The sequence below is a fragment of the Zingiber officinale genome, chromosome 3A (assembly GCF_018446385.1).
Source record: "Zingiber officinale cultivar Zhangliang chromosome 3A, Zo_v1.1, whole genome shotgun sequence".
Taxonomy (NCBI): Eukaryota; Viridiplantae; Streptophyta; class Magnoliopsida; order Zingiberales; family Zingiberaceae; genus Zingiber; species Zingiber officinale.
In genome coordinates, this window is record NC_055990.1 from 100581320 (window position 1) to 100596335 (window position 15016).

Here is a 15016-nt window from a genome sequence, read left to right on the forward strand (position 1 = left end):
TGTTCATTTAATTTATATTATAGATAACATGGTGTGTGGTGTCACACACAGAAGATCATGTTATCAGTTCTTTATAAATTATAAACAGTTGCTCATGACTAAGATGGAAAGAATAAACTATTGGAATAGTCGTAGTGTAATTAGGTATTAGTTTATCTTGACTAATAAATTACACTAGTACACTCTGAGTGTATTGAGTAGGACCATTTAAGGTAAGTTCTTTTTGTACTGACTTAATAAAAGAACAAGACCTTAGTTATTATGGAAGTGTGTGCTCTTAATCCTAATATAATAACAAACACATATATTTAGTATTTATTTCTTTGACTTATCAAAGGGTGAGATTTAGCTTGATAAATCAAAATACCCGATAAGTTGGGAAATGATATTACTTATAGTGTGTGTTGTTGATTATAGAAGGAAATTGTGTCCTAGACATCTAGGTTGATAATGTCCCCAAGAGGAGCTCATAAGGATTGTCATGTTAAACCCTGCAGGTGGACTTAGTCCGACATGACGATAAGGTTGAGTGGTACTACTCTTGGACTAAGATATTAATTAAAATGAGTTGTCAGTAACTCAATTAATTAGTGGGCATTCGACATCTTAAACACAGCGAGATTAACACACTCATAATAAGAAGGAGTCCAAAATATAATTTGGGTTGGTGCGGTAGTTCAATAATAATTCTTTAGTGGTATGAATTGTTATTGATGAAATTAAGTTGGGTGTTCGGGGCGAACACGGGAAGCTTAATTTCATCGGGAGACCAAAACCAATTCCTCCTCTCGGTCCCTATCGTAGTCTCTTGTATATAGAGAATTATAGCCACCTATACCCACCTTCTTACCCACTCTTTGGTGGCCGACCAAGCTAGCTTGGAGCCCAAGCTAGGGCCGGCCAAGACACAAAGATTGAGCCAAGTAGGGGTCGGCCAATGCTTGGAGCCCAAGCATGGTGTGGCCAACCCTAAGAAAAATAGAAGGATTTTTATTTTAAAATTTTTCTTATATGGATTCCATGGTTTTAAAAGAGAGTTTAAAATTTAAATTTTTCATTCTACAAAAGATTAAGAAAAGATTTGATATCTTTCCTTATTTGTAAATTGAGAGGAAATTTTTAATTTTGATAAAACTTTCCTTTTTTGTGATTTAAAAAGAGAGCTTTAAAATTAAATATTTCATTTTATAGTCTTCTACAAAAGATTAAGAGAAAGATTAGATATCTTTCCTTATTTGTAAATTGAAAGGAGATTTTAATTTTAGAGATAACTTTCCTTTTTGGAAATCAACCACATGTTTAAAAGAAAGATTTTAATTTATAAAATTTTCTTTTATAACCAACCATGAAGGGATAAATTATTAGAGAAATTTTAATTTTAAAATTTCCGGAAACAAATAAGGAAGTTTTAATTTTGTGTTTAAAACTTTCTTTATTTGGAGCATACGGCTATAGCTTGGTTAAAAGGAAAATTTAATTATTTTTTCCTTAATAACCAAAGGCAAGGAATATAAGAGAATTTTAATAACAATTAAATTTCCTTATTTGCCAAGACCAGTGAATATAAAAGAGGGGGTAGAGGTGCCTTCATAATAGAACATCTATTATATAGTTCCTCCTCTTTTCTTTGGTGTGTGGCCGACCCTATTCCTTCCTTTTCTCTTCTTCTTTAGTGGTCGGATTATCCTTCCCTTGGAGCACTTGTTGGTGGCCGGTTCTAGCTAGGAGAAGAAGGTGAGAAAGGAGTCTTTGCTCTTGTATCCCTTGGAACTTGGTGGTGGTGGCCGGACCTCTACTTCTCTTGGAGAATTGGTGGTGGCCGAATCTAGCTTGGAGAAGAAGGAGCTTGGTGATTCTCATCTCGAAAGATCGTTTCCCACACAACGTCCGAGATTAGAAGAGGAATACGGTAGAAGATCAAGAGGTTATTTGCTTACAAAGGATGGTATAACTAGTAATTGTTTTCCGCATCATACTAGTTTTTCTTTGTATGAATTCCAAACACAAGAGGCATATGATTCTTGAGTTTCGAATTTGTGATTCGAGTTTGTGTTTTTTTTTGTTTTTCAAATTTGTGATTCGATTGTTCCTTTTGGTTAAACCTAGAGTTATATAAGGAAATTAAATATTAAATTTCTTTAAAAGGCTTTGTCTAGGAAGTGGTGGTTTCTCCCATATCCAAGAAGGTCTAGTGCTCGCCATGTTTAACCTAGAAGCTAATTTTGAAAATTAATATTTAATTGAATTTATAACATAGGTGGATTTAGATCAATAATGTTAAACATCATTTGCGATCCTAATCTAAACCATTAAGAACAGATAAGTTAAATTTGGAACCAATAATGTTAAGGTCCGTTTACGATTCCTAATTTAATTTCTAAAGAACATAATAGGTTGTTTAGGAAAGGTTCGACACTTGTACAAAATTTTTATACAGTGGAACCGGTACGATCTTCCTAAGACCAACCAACAATTGGTATTAGAGCTAGGGTTTGTCTCTGTGTGTTTGGTTTTCAAAATTAATTATGCACATGTCATACATAATTTAGGCAGGATAATAGTAGGATGTGCTAACTCTGTGGTTGCAGGCTCCAACTATTATAGCTTACAGATATTGTGTGTGATTGGACCCTTGGACATGTCAAGGGCATTTTATTATGTGTGCATGATTGTAATATTAAATACAGCAGGAACTGTATTAGTTATTAGGATTTTATATTTTTGTTTCGATCTAGATTACATGTACATTCCTTTGTGGAATATAGGATTGATATATGTAAAATTCTATTTTTGTCGCGGATCGTATCCTTGTAAGGCGTGGTACTATCGGAGGACCATAAGCGTAACAAAAAAGGAAGCTCGATGGACCTGACAGCATGAACCCTAGGGCTGGCAGCACACGGAGGATAGTGATGGAAGAAGTCATAATAGTTGGAAAATTAATTTCCATATTTATTGCTTTATTTACTGTGATGTGTGTGTGCATGTGATGTTTGCTTGCATAGTTAAAATTCCTCACCTTAAAAAACTAAGTGGGAGAGGGATTAGTAAATAAATCTCACGGTCTCCATTACTGGTTTGTAAGTGATGTAACAAGCTTGCATGTTGGCTCTGAGTGCCTCCCTCCACAACGGATGAGTTTGTTGCGGATCACTAGATTAAACTTCCTTTATGGATGGTTATCGGAAATTATTTAGGAGCGTGTGATCTTCTCCAACTGAAGGGGCACAATCCTATTTAATAGACTAAGTATCAAGTAATGGTTACACTTAGACGCATTCAATAGTATCCTCCCCAATGGAGTCACTGCTATTGTTTTGCGTGACCAAAGGAATACCAACTATTAATTTGTCATAAAGATAGGTAAAACCCCCTTCTTACAAATATTTGAATTTGTATACGTCCACACTAACGTGGCATACAAAATTCACGGTGTTTGAGGTAATTTTATTTGTCATAAAGTTAGGTTGACAAAATAAAATGGGTAATACCTCCTCTTACAAACAATTGAATTTGTATACGTCCATACTAACATGACATACAAAATTCATGGTGTTTGAGGTAATTTCAGGTTGACAAGATAATTAATGGGTAAGACCCTCCTCTTACGAATGTTTGAATTTGTATACGTCCACACTAACGTGGCATGCATAATTCCCGGTGTTTGAGGTGTTGGTGAATTTAAATAATATTGTTTGAGGAATCAATGTTATTTTAAATTCAAAGTCTTGACCAAATATTTGATCAAAGTAAGACCAACTATTAATTTTATTTGTCATAAAGATAGGTTGACAAGACAATAAAATTAATGGATAAAATCTCCTATTAAAGGTTGAATTTGTATACATCCACACTAACGTGGCATACAAAATTCACGGGGATTTTAAGGTGTTGGTCTTGACCAAATATTTTTGTGATTCTTAAGATTTCAAATATTTGTCAATCCCCTAGCTGTTATACTATAGAATAGACTTAGTAGTCCCAATTATGATTAGAAACAAAACTTGGACTCTAAGGTGGACTATCCTCTCAGAAATGAGAACAATAAAAATATATTTAATTCATTAGTTGTTGAAACATGTTTAGTGGTGTTATCTATCGGTACCTAGTGAGTAGATATGGGAGCCACTGATCATGTCTGTAATTCATTGCAGGGGTTCCAGGAAACCTGACAACTATGTGAAAGGGAAAATACTGTCTACATAGGCACTGCTGCAAAAATAGCAGCTGTTGTAGTGGGAGATGTTTATCCTCTGATAGGAATAAAACATGGATTTTGAGAAATTGTCTTTACATACCAAGTTTAGAAAGAACTTGAATTCAGTTTCTAAACTATTCAAAGAACTTGATATTCTGTCTCTTTTGATAACAAAGTTGTTATCAAGGAAAAGAGGGAAGTTATCTGTTTTGGTACGTTGGTTGGTAATTTATAAAATCCAATAACTCCCACGATGCAACAAATGAAAATTAATAACATATATTCTAATTCTAATAAGAGAAAGCAACCTTCGGAAATGAACCAATCATATCTTTGGCATCTAAGGCTAGGTTATATTAACTTGAGTAGGATTTAAAGGATAATAGTCGATGAACTTTTGGGTTCATTGGTAGTGGAAACCTTTCCAACCTGCGAGTCTTACTTGGAAGGAGAAATAACCAAGAAGCTTTTTAAGTCTAAGGGGTATAGAGTCAAAGATGTGTTAGAATTGGTTCATTCTGATTTGTGTGGATCTATGACTATCCAGGAAAGAGGTGGTTTCGAATACTTCGTCTATTTTATAGACAACTATTCAAGATACAGGTACATTTACTTGATGTGCCGTAAGTCTAAGTGATTTAATAAGTTCAAAGAGTACTAGGATGATGTAGAGTAACGTCAAGGTAAAAGTATCAAGACACTACGGTGAGATCGTAGTGGCGAGTACCTCTTGGGAGAGTTTAGGAGTCACTTATCAAAAGTCGGGATTCAATCCCAACTTACTGCACCTGGTACACCCCAACAGAATGGTGTGGCAAAATGAAGGAATAGGACTCTTATGGAAATGGTTAGATCGATGATGAGTTATTCAGAATTACCAAATTCATTTTGGGGATATGCTATAGAAACAACAGTATACATTCTGAATATGGTACCTTCTAAAACAGTTCCTTCTATTCCCATGGAGTTGTGGAATTAGCGTAAGCCTAATCTGAATCATATTCGGATATGGGGTAGTCCAGCACATGTGCTGAAGGGAGATACTGACAAGTTGGAATCACATACAGAAGTTTGTCTGTTTGTAGGATATCCTAAGGGAACGAAAGGTGGTTTGTTTTATAATCCTAAAAATCAGAAGATCATTATTAGCACCAATGCTCGATTTTTAGAGGAAGATTATGTAATGAACCATAAGCCCATGAGTGAAATTGTTCTAGAAGAAATAAGAGAGGACACGTCTACTTTAGTACCAACAGTACAAGATGAAGTACCACAAGAGACTGCAACATGTGTCACAGATGATGCACAGTTAAAGACAGTGCCTCGTCATAGTGGAAGGGTTGTGAGGCAACCTGAGAGATTCATATTTTTGGGAGAATCTTTAGATTTGATCCCGAGTAAACATGAACTTGATCCCCAGACATATGACGAAGCACTCCAAGATAAAGATGCAGCATCTTGGCAAAGAGCAATGAATACAGAATTAGAATATATGTATTCTAATAAAGTCTGGGAGCTTATAGAATCACCAAATGATGTAAAAGTCATTAGGTCCACAATAGAAAAAGAAGGACAGACGGGAAGGTGGAAACTTTCAAAGTAAGACTTGTTGAAAAAGGGTATCGATTATAAGGAAACATTTTTATCGGTAGCCATGCTTAAAGTCTATTCGGATTATTTTATCTATTGCTGCTCATATGGATTATGAGATTTGGCAAGTGGATGTCAAGACAGTTTTCCTTAACGAAAGTCTTGAAGAAAACATCCATATGAAGCAACCAGAGGGGTTCATTGCAAAGGGCAAAGAGCATCTAGTATGTAAGCTTAATCTGTTTATGGACTGAAGCAAAGCTTCAAGGTCTTGGAACACCCGGTTTAATAAAGTAATCCAGACTTATAGATTTATTCAATGACCGGATGAGTCATGTGTATACAAGAAGTATGATGGAAACGTGGTGGTATTTCTTGAACTATACGTAGATGACATTTTTGATAGTTGGAAACAATATCAAAGTGTTATCGGAAGTAAGAGTATGGTTATCCAAGCAATTCAATATAAATGACTTGGGAGAATACACACATATTCTCGGGATTAAATGGATCGCAAGAAAAGAATGTTGTGTTTATCCCAAGCTTCATATAACGATACAATTCTATCTTGTTTTAGCATGCAAGACTCCATAAAAGGTTTTTCTTCCTTTTGGACATGGAATATTTTTATCTAAAGAGATGTGTCCAAAGACATCAAAGGAGATAGAGGACATGAAGGCAGTTCCTTATGCTTCGGCTGTCAGAAGTCTAATGTATGCTATGTTGTGAACGAGACTGGATATTTGTTTTACCGTGGGCATGGTTAGCAGATATCAAAGTAACCCTGGACAGGGACATTGGACTGCGATAAAGCATATATTGAAGTACCTTAGAGGGACTAGAGATTATATGCTAGTTTACAAGACAGGTGATTTGATCCCTGTGGGTTACACAGATTCTGACTTCCAATCAGATAGGGAAAATAGTAAGTCAACCTCGGGGTTTTGTGTTTACTTTAGGAAGTGAAGTCATAACTATGGAGGAGTGTTAAGCATAGGTGCTTTTCTGGACTCCACCATAGAAGCTGAGTATGTGGCAGCCTCTGAGGCAACCATAGAAGTTATATGACTCAGACACTTCATGATGGACTTAGACATGATTTCTGATTTGCCCAAAGATTATTACAATTTTTTTAATAATAGTGGTGCAGTAGCAAACTCGAAGAAACCATAAGTCCAAAAGGCAAATAAACTCAATAGAACGCAAGTACCACCCAATACGAGACATCGTATAACGAGGAGAAGTTGTTGCCTCCTAAATTGCATCAGGTGATAACCTGGAGACCCTTTCACTAAGGCCCTTAAGGCAAGAGCTTTTGATGGACATGTTGAAGGTTTGGGAATCAGATGTATGGCAGGGTATATGGTAGCATAGTCTTTTAGTATAAGTGGGAGATTGTTAGAGTGTATACTAAAAGCCTAGCTTTTTGTATAAACATTTATTTAGAAATAAGAATCACATTGGTCAAATGTCTACATTTATATGCTAAGTGTAGTTGTTCAATTAATTTATATTGTAGATAACATGGTGTGTGGTGTCACACACAGAAGATCATGCTATCAGTTCTTTATAAATTATAAACAGTTGCTCACGACTAAGATGAAAAGGAGCAAACTGTTGGAATAGTCGTAGTGTAATTAGGTATTAATTTATCTTGACTAATAAATTACACTAGTACACTCTGAGTGTATTGAGTAGACCATTTAAGGTAAGTTCTTTTTGTACTGACTTAATAAAAGAACAAGACCTTAGTTATTATGGAAGTGTGTGCTCTTAATCCTAATATAATAACAAGCACATATATTTAGTATTTATTTCTTTGACTTATCAAAGGGTGAGATTTAGCTCGATAAATCAAAATGTCCGATAAGTTGGGAAATGATATTACTTATAGTGTGTGTTGTTGATTATAGAAGGAAACTGTGTCCTAGACATCTAGGTTGATAATGTCCCCAAGAGGAGCTCATAAGGATTGTCATGTTAAACCCTGCAGGTGGGCTTAGTCCGACATGATGATAAGGTTGAGTGGTACTACTCTTGGACTAAGATATTAATTAAAATGAGTTGTCAGTAACTCAATTAATTAGTGGGCATTCGACATCTTAAATATAGGGAGATTAACACACTCATAATAAGAAGGAGCCCAAAATATAATTTGGGATTGGTACAGTAGTTCAATAATAATTCTTTAGTGGTATGAATTGTTATTGATGAAATTAAGTTGGGTGTTTGGGGTGAACACGAGAAGCTTAATTTCATCGGGAGACCAAAACCAATTCCTCCTCTCGGTCCCTATCATAGCCTCTTGTATATAGAGAATTATACCCACCTATACCCACCTTCTTACCCACTCTTTGGTGGCCGACTAAACTAGCTTGGAGCCCAAGTTAGGGCCGACCAAGACCCAAAGATTGAGCTAAGTAGGGGTCGGCCAATGCTTGGAGCCCAAGCATGGTGTGACCGGCTCTAAGAAAAATAGAAGGATTTTTATTTTAAAATTTTTCTTATGTGGATTCCATGGTTTTAAAAGAGAGTTTAAAATTTAAATCTTTCCTTCTACAAAAGATTAAGAAAAGATTTGATATTTTTTCTTATTTGTAGATTGAGAGGAAGATTTTAATTTTGATAAAACTTTCCTTTTTTGTGATTTAAAAAGAGAGTTTTAAAATTAAATATTTCCTTTTATAGTCTTCTACAAAAGATTAAGAAATAGATTAGATATCTTTCCTTATTTGTAAATTGAATGGATATTTTAATTTTAGAGATAACTTTCCTTTTTGGAAATCAACCACATATTTAAAAGAAAGATTTTAATTTATAAAATTTTCTTTTATAACCAACCATAAAGGGATAAATTATTAGAGAAATTTTAATTTTAAAATTTACGGAAACAAATAAGGAAGTTTTAATTTTGTATTTAAAACTTTCTTTATTTGGAGCATGGGGATGTGGCCAGCCATAGCTTGGTTAAAAGGAAAATTTAATTAATTTTTCCTTAATAACCAAAGGCAAGGAATATAAGGAAATTTTAATAACAATTAAATTTCTTTATTTGCCAAGACCAAGGAATATAAAAGAGGGGGTAGAGGTGCCTTCACAATAGAACATCTATTAGATAGTTCCTCCTCTTTTCTTTGGTGTGTGGTCGACCCTATTCCTTCCTTTTCTCTTCTTCTTTAGTGGACGGATTATCCTTCCCTTGGAGCACTTGTTGGTGGCCGATTCTAGCTAGGAGAAGAAGGAGAGAAAGGAGGTTTTGCTCTTGCATCCCTTGCAGCTTGGTAGTGGTGGTCGGACGTCTACTTCTCTTGGAGAATTGGTGGTGGTCGAATCTAGCTTGGAGAAGAAGGAGCTTAGTGGTTCTCGTCTCGGAAGATCGTTGCCCACACAACGTCCGAGATTAGAAGAGGAATACGGTAGAATATCAAGAGGTTATTTGCTTACAAAGGAAGGTATAACTAGTAATTGTTTTCCGCATCATACTAGTTTTTCTTTGTATGAATTCCAAACACAAGAGGCATATGATTCTAGAGTTTCGAATTTATGATTCGAGTTTGTGTTTTTTTTTTGTTTTTTGAATTTGTGATTCGATTGTTTATTTTGGTTAAACCTAGAGTTATATAAGGAAATTAAATATTAAATTTCTTTAAAAGGCTTTGTCTAGGAAGTGGTAGTTGCTCCCATATCCAAGAAGGTCTAGTGCCTCGCCATGTTTAACCTGAAAGCCAATTTTGAAAATTAATATTTAATTGAATTTATAATATAGGTGGATTTGGATCAATAATGTTAAGCATCGTTTGCGATCCTAATATAAACCATTAAGAACAGATAAGTTAAATTTGGAATCAATAATGTTAAATTTCGTTTGCGATTCCTAATTTAATTTCTAAAGAACACAATAGGTTGTTTAGGAAAGGTTCGACACTTGTACAAAATTTTTATATAGTAGAACCGGTATGATCTTCCTAGGACCAACCAACAGTTGGAACCCATTCGGGGCTTCCACTTGGGTTCCTCACTCGGTGTGAAGGCCCATTATTGACATAGTCGGATCGTGCGTCAGAGGACCGCTGGCCGTTATTTGTTGTTGCTACATTATCTTTTACACTCAGACCGTTATTAGCAGCTCTAAGTCTTCTTGTCATAAGGTGACAGTGGTGAGTCATCCAGTCTCTTCCATCTCCGCGTTTCAAATTCAGGTGAAGTTTTCACAGACGATGCCAAATTTGATCCAGTTTAAAAGCTAGGGAGATGACGCGGTGGCTAGGGGTGTCGTTGAGGTGATTTGTATGTTGATTGGGAGAAAACTCTGAGCTAGAAGAAGATGGAGCTAAGCGATCCTGGAGCTAAGAGTTGTGGACTTACGCACACCACGGGCAGAGCCAATGGGAACGTTAGAACGAGAATTAGGGAAGGGGTCCCTGATGCAGACACTCCGACGCTCAATTTAGAACAGTAGCCGAGCGAAATTGAAAATATGATGGACATTAAAACAATAGTGTAAATGCACGAGTATACAAATACATAGCATTCATGCCCGTACCTAGACAACAGAGAGAATCCCTTTTTATAATGTGTTTCATAACCTCCACATTAATGATGCGGTAGAAAATGTCTGGCGTCAGAGCATGTCGGGTGAAGTATGTACGACAACCTTCTTATAGGTGGAGGAAGACTCCATTGCATGCATATGTTAAAGTAATGATATATTACCTAACAGGTTGTTATGATTCTTTGACAATAATGTCTCCTAAAGAGAGTTAGATTGGCTCTCGGCCAACCAACTCTCGGCCGACCGGCTCTCGGCCGATCGGTTCTCGGGCGATCGGCTCTAGGCTGACCGGCTCTCGGCCGACAGGCTGTAGACTAGAAGTCATGCTCATGTAGGTAACTAGGACCTAGATATCCGACCGACGTTAAGGTCGGGCAAATGTAAGATGAGGGTCATGCCCATGAGTGGAAAGTTGAGCTTGGAGGTCCAACCGACTCTGGGGCAGGAAGGATGCAAGCTGAGAGTCTTGCATTTGGAGAAGTGGGGAGCTGAGCCTCGTAAATCCGACTGACCTTTGAATCGACCAAGTTTATATTGGGGATTTTGTATTTGGTCGGACAACATGCCCGATCAGACTTTATGTTGGGGGTTTATTTTGCACTTAGCTATCATACTTAAATATAGAGTTCAGTCCAGTTAAATCATGTGCCTAGTGTGTCCGATCAGTTGAGCACTCAATGATGGTATTGGATTTATTTCAGTATACCCTAAACCCTATACCATCGATGTGACCTAAAAGTTGATCCCTTCTTTACTTTAACTGTTACATCAACTGAATTTGTTGACATCAAAACTAACTTCTGGGTCCTATCATACTCCCTGTATCATACATAACATAAGAGCTGTGCTGTAATTTATTTGATAGTCAAAATAAGGAGAAGAGAGTCTACCTATAAGGCGAAGCGAAGTTCTGACACCTAAATTACAGAAAAGAAATTACACTACATGTAGAATTTTGGATCCATCATGATCCTAAAGATCCATCTCAAAGTTCACCAAATTCTACAAACCTAAACAATCAGAACACAAATTCGTCGACATCGTTCATTTTGTGGTGTTGTTGCAAGGCCTTGGCCTCTCCGGAAGCTTAAAAGCAATGGCCATGGAGCGCATTCTTGCGTTGGACTGCTGCTGAGACTCTTTGCTGTAGGCAATGGCCCCAAGGATTGAATTCTCCATCTCCGAGCTCGCGCTGCTGCTCCTCTTCAGCACGATCTGCGAGTTGAAACATGAGAAAGAAGAGGAGGAGGAGGAAGAGCAAGACGACGGAGATTTGGCGGTCGAGTTCCGGGCAATGGTGGCCCCGGAAAAGGACCTCCTGCAGGCCAATTCCTCCTCATCCACTGCCTTGTGTGGGTCTCTAGTGAACAAAGCCTTGAGGTAGGATTGAGAGGCCTTCATCTTCAGTTTCAATTTTTCAGAAAAGGCCTTTTTGCGGCTGCGGTTTCTGTTTGCTAGGGTAGCCGGAGCTGTCGGGGCTGGCCTTTCGAGGTTTTCGACCATGCGAAGCTGCGGGGGGAGGAGCAAGGGAAGGAGTTTCCCCTTGTAGAAGAGCTCATCAGCGGGGGAGATGGAGGGGTCCCTCTCTGGGCCTTTGTGCCACATTTTGAATTCAAACTCTTTGGGGCAAGGCGAGGTGGCATTGGTTGAGCTCAAGTCCATGTCTATGTACTCTTTGTCGTCGTCGTCGATCAAGAGATGATCACAGGGAGGGAGTGCCACAGCCATGGCCATGAGCATCACTTTAGAAGTGCTAAAGTGGCCAAATGAGAAAGAATTATAGAGGAGGAGCCTCTCAGCTATTTTTGAAATCCTGATTTTTTTTTAAAAAATAAATAAATGCATTTTATCTAAAAGAATGAATAAATTTTGTGACTTTGTGCTACCTGCAGAGCGACCAGCTTTACAAAAGGCGCTGGAAAGGCAACTTTGTAACTTTTTGAATCTCCCACGATAGCTCAGATCCAAGAGAGTGAGTGACACCAGCAAAGTGTCACAAGGCGGATCACTGTTTCTTTCTTCATCATCATCCTTTCATCCTTTCCCTATCTACTTCTAAATTATTCCTTATTTAAATTCTGATCCTTAGTTGTTCGTCTGAGCATCTGAGCCTGAGGTACTTATAGTCGCATACTTTTTTATGTTCTTCGTTAGTGAATCATCAGGACTTTCTTACAAAGTTTTTTTCTTTCTTTCTCTCTCCTCACTTACAATTGAACTCCTTTTTTAATCCGTTAGCTATAGGATAAATTTAAAGTGGAACCTATATACATTTAGAAGTCGACTCCTAAAATATCCGTGTTTCATTTGAGATTCGAACTCGAACTCTGATAAGTGACCGTGGGTCAATTGGTTGTATGGTATCGATATGGATGGGCTGCTAAAGGCATGTGGTGGCAGGTGGTGTGTTTATTTTTTTGGCATGGGTCTGGGCCAGGCTTTTTGAGCTGCAGGGATGTTTATGGAAAGGTGGGGGGCCTGGCCTGGCAGGGTTGCTGCTGGCGTGGCGTTGTGGAGGAGGGGGCTCTTGGAGCAGCCACAAGCTGCAGAGTGGATGATGTTACATGAGTGAGGAAAGCACGTGGGATTCGCTGACACAGGGCAATCTAGTGGACCACTCTCTCTTTGATTGATAACCCTGTTTGTCATTGTGTCCCAAAGGTTAAAGACAGAATGTATTTTTTAAAATAATAGGATTTATATTCACAGTAATTAAACTGCCCTAAAATTAGGGTTACGTCAGAAGTCATCGTATTTTTTAAGTTACCTAATGAGTGAAATATGAGATTATATTGTCTATTTGAAGGTGAGTAGATTGTAAGATTTAAATATCTAGTGTATATATATAAAAAAAATTAATTTATCATGCTATTGAAATTATGTTATGATAGTAAAAAGTAGGACAGACTCCCTAAATAATGAGAGATTTAAATCGATCTCAGAATATATTACATTGGAGAATTTTAAAAAATTTATGACATTGGATGTCTATCAAAATTTATTTGTAGTTTCTGATTTATTTTGATTGTAACGTCCGAAAATTCTCAAAACACTTTCATAAATATTCTATGATTTTTCTGAAATTTTTAGATATTTTTCCGGAATTTTTCGAGTAGCGGAAGTAGCAAAAATAATTAGAAGAATAAACGGGAATCGAACCCGGAACCTCTCGGGTCCGCTAAACCTTTAGTTAGCCTTAGTAACCGGTGAACCCAGCAGGGCCGTGCTGAAAGAAAGGAGAACCAATTATATTTATATTAGAGTTGGATCGGGTTATCCACTTAATATAAATAGGAAAAACTTAAGTGTGGGTTTGGTTTTTAATTTGGTTCGGCAGCCCTCTCCTCACAAAAAAACCTCACGCCACTTTTCTCCAAACCCTCACCGACGCCAACCTCTCTTCCTCCCCTTTCTCTCTGCGCACCAAGGCTAGGCCCCCCAAAGACATCTTCCGGCGACGACTTCGACACGAGGACGCTCCCCTCCGCGAGAGGAACGCATAGACACAAGAAGATCGTCGAAAGGATCGTCTTCTCCGGAAACCTAGCGATTTGAATCGTAAGAAATTACAAATAGAAGGTAAGAAACCCCTCACCTGCAGTATAAGTAGCTCTCGTTTGATTGCATGCTTATAATTTAATTATATGTAGATTTTTATTGATATCTAGAGTGTATTTAATTCTCTTCGTAGATATAGGGGTTAGTTGAGTATCATCGGATGGGCCGGGCACGTTTTCCCTCTTCAGATAGAGGTTCTAGACGTCGTCGGGTGCCTAGAGGTAGTCCCCCTATTAGGGAGGAGAGTTGGAGCACACTAGGTGTTCGATAAAATGTTTAGCGTAACATTAGACAGTTTTAACAGCATAGTTAGATGCATAGAAGCATTTAAACCAGCATATCAGTTTTATTTCAGCTTTATGGGACTAGATGTCCAATGGGTGGGCTCCCACAGTCGCCTCTAGGTTCAGACAACTTAGTTCTAGGTTCAGATAGCCTAGATTCAGCTAATTAGTATTTCAGTATTTTACTTTCAGCAGCGACACTGTACTGGATTAGATATCCACTGGGTTGGACTCCTATAGTCGTCCCTAGGTTCAGCTAACCTAGTAAACCCTACTAGATTCGGAACATGCAATCCCGGGTCTAGTTAGGGATGCGCGCACAGTAAGTACAGTTGCCAGGGCCCTACAGCAGCATGTTTAGTATTTTTATCTATTATACATAATAGTTTTCCAAATCAGTTTTAAAACATAATGGAATTCAGTATTAGCTCAGCTTCAGCTTAGCTCACTTTTGTACCAGCTCAGCTTATTTCAGTGGTTAAATATGATAGCTTCATATACAGTTCTAAACATGTTAGGATCAGTTTTATTTTATGTTCAGCTTATGCAATGCCATGTTCAGTATGTATGTTCAGTTATTTCAGTTTGTGCTTGCAACCATAGTATGCCATGCCAGTACATGTTTTCAAATAGCATTCTTTAAAAGCATGTTTGCATCGTTGCATGTTTTAGTGAGGTAGTTGGTTTCTTACTAAGCGAAAGCTTACAGATACTTTTTCCTTATACTGCAGATAAAGGTAAAGGAAAGATGGACTAGCGGAGGCTGGAGGACAATGCGATGAAGATGTGTGTGGATGGAACTTGGAATAGAGATCTTAGGGAATTTCAGCATGC

General features: G+C 37.6%; 1 protein-coding gene across 1 annotated transcript; it reads right to left on the reverse strand.

The window, feature by feature from the left end:
• Window positions 1–11173: 11173 nt before the first annotated feature.
• Window positions 11174–12093, reverse strand: LOC122053910 (probable membrane-associated kinase regulator 4). Its single transcript, XM_042615819.1, has one exon. It carries the CDS (start codon window positions 12078–12080, stop codon window positions 11385–11387), a length of 696 nt encoding a protein of 231 aa, XP_042471753.1. The 5' UTR covers window positions 12081–12093; the 3' UTR covers window positions 11174–11384.
• Window positions 12094–15016: the final 2923 nt, after the last annotated feature.

What these genes read in the sequence shown, in the direction of transcription:
- LOC122053910 (XM_042615819.1), bottom strand. Translation starts at nt 12,080, where the DNA reads ATGCTCATGGCCATGGCTGTGGCACTCCCTCCCTGTGATCATCTCTTG.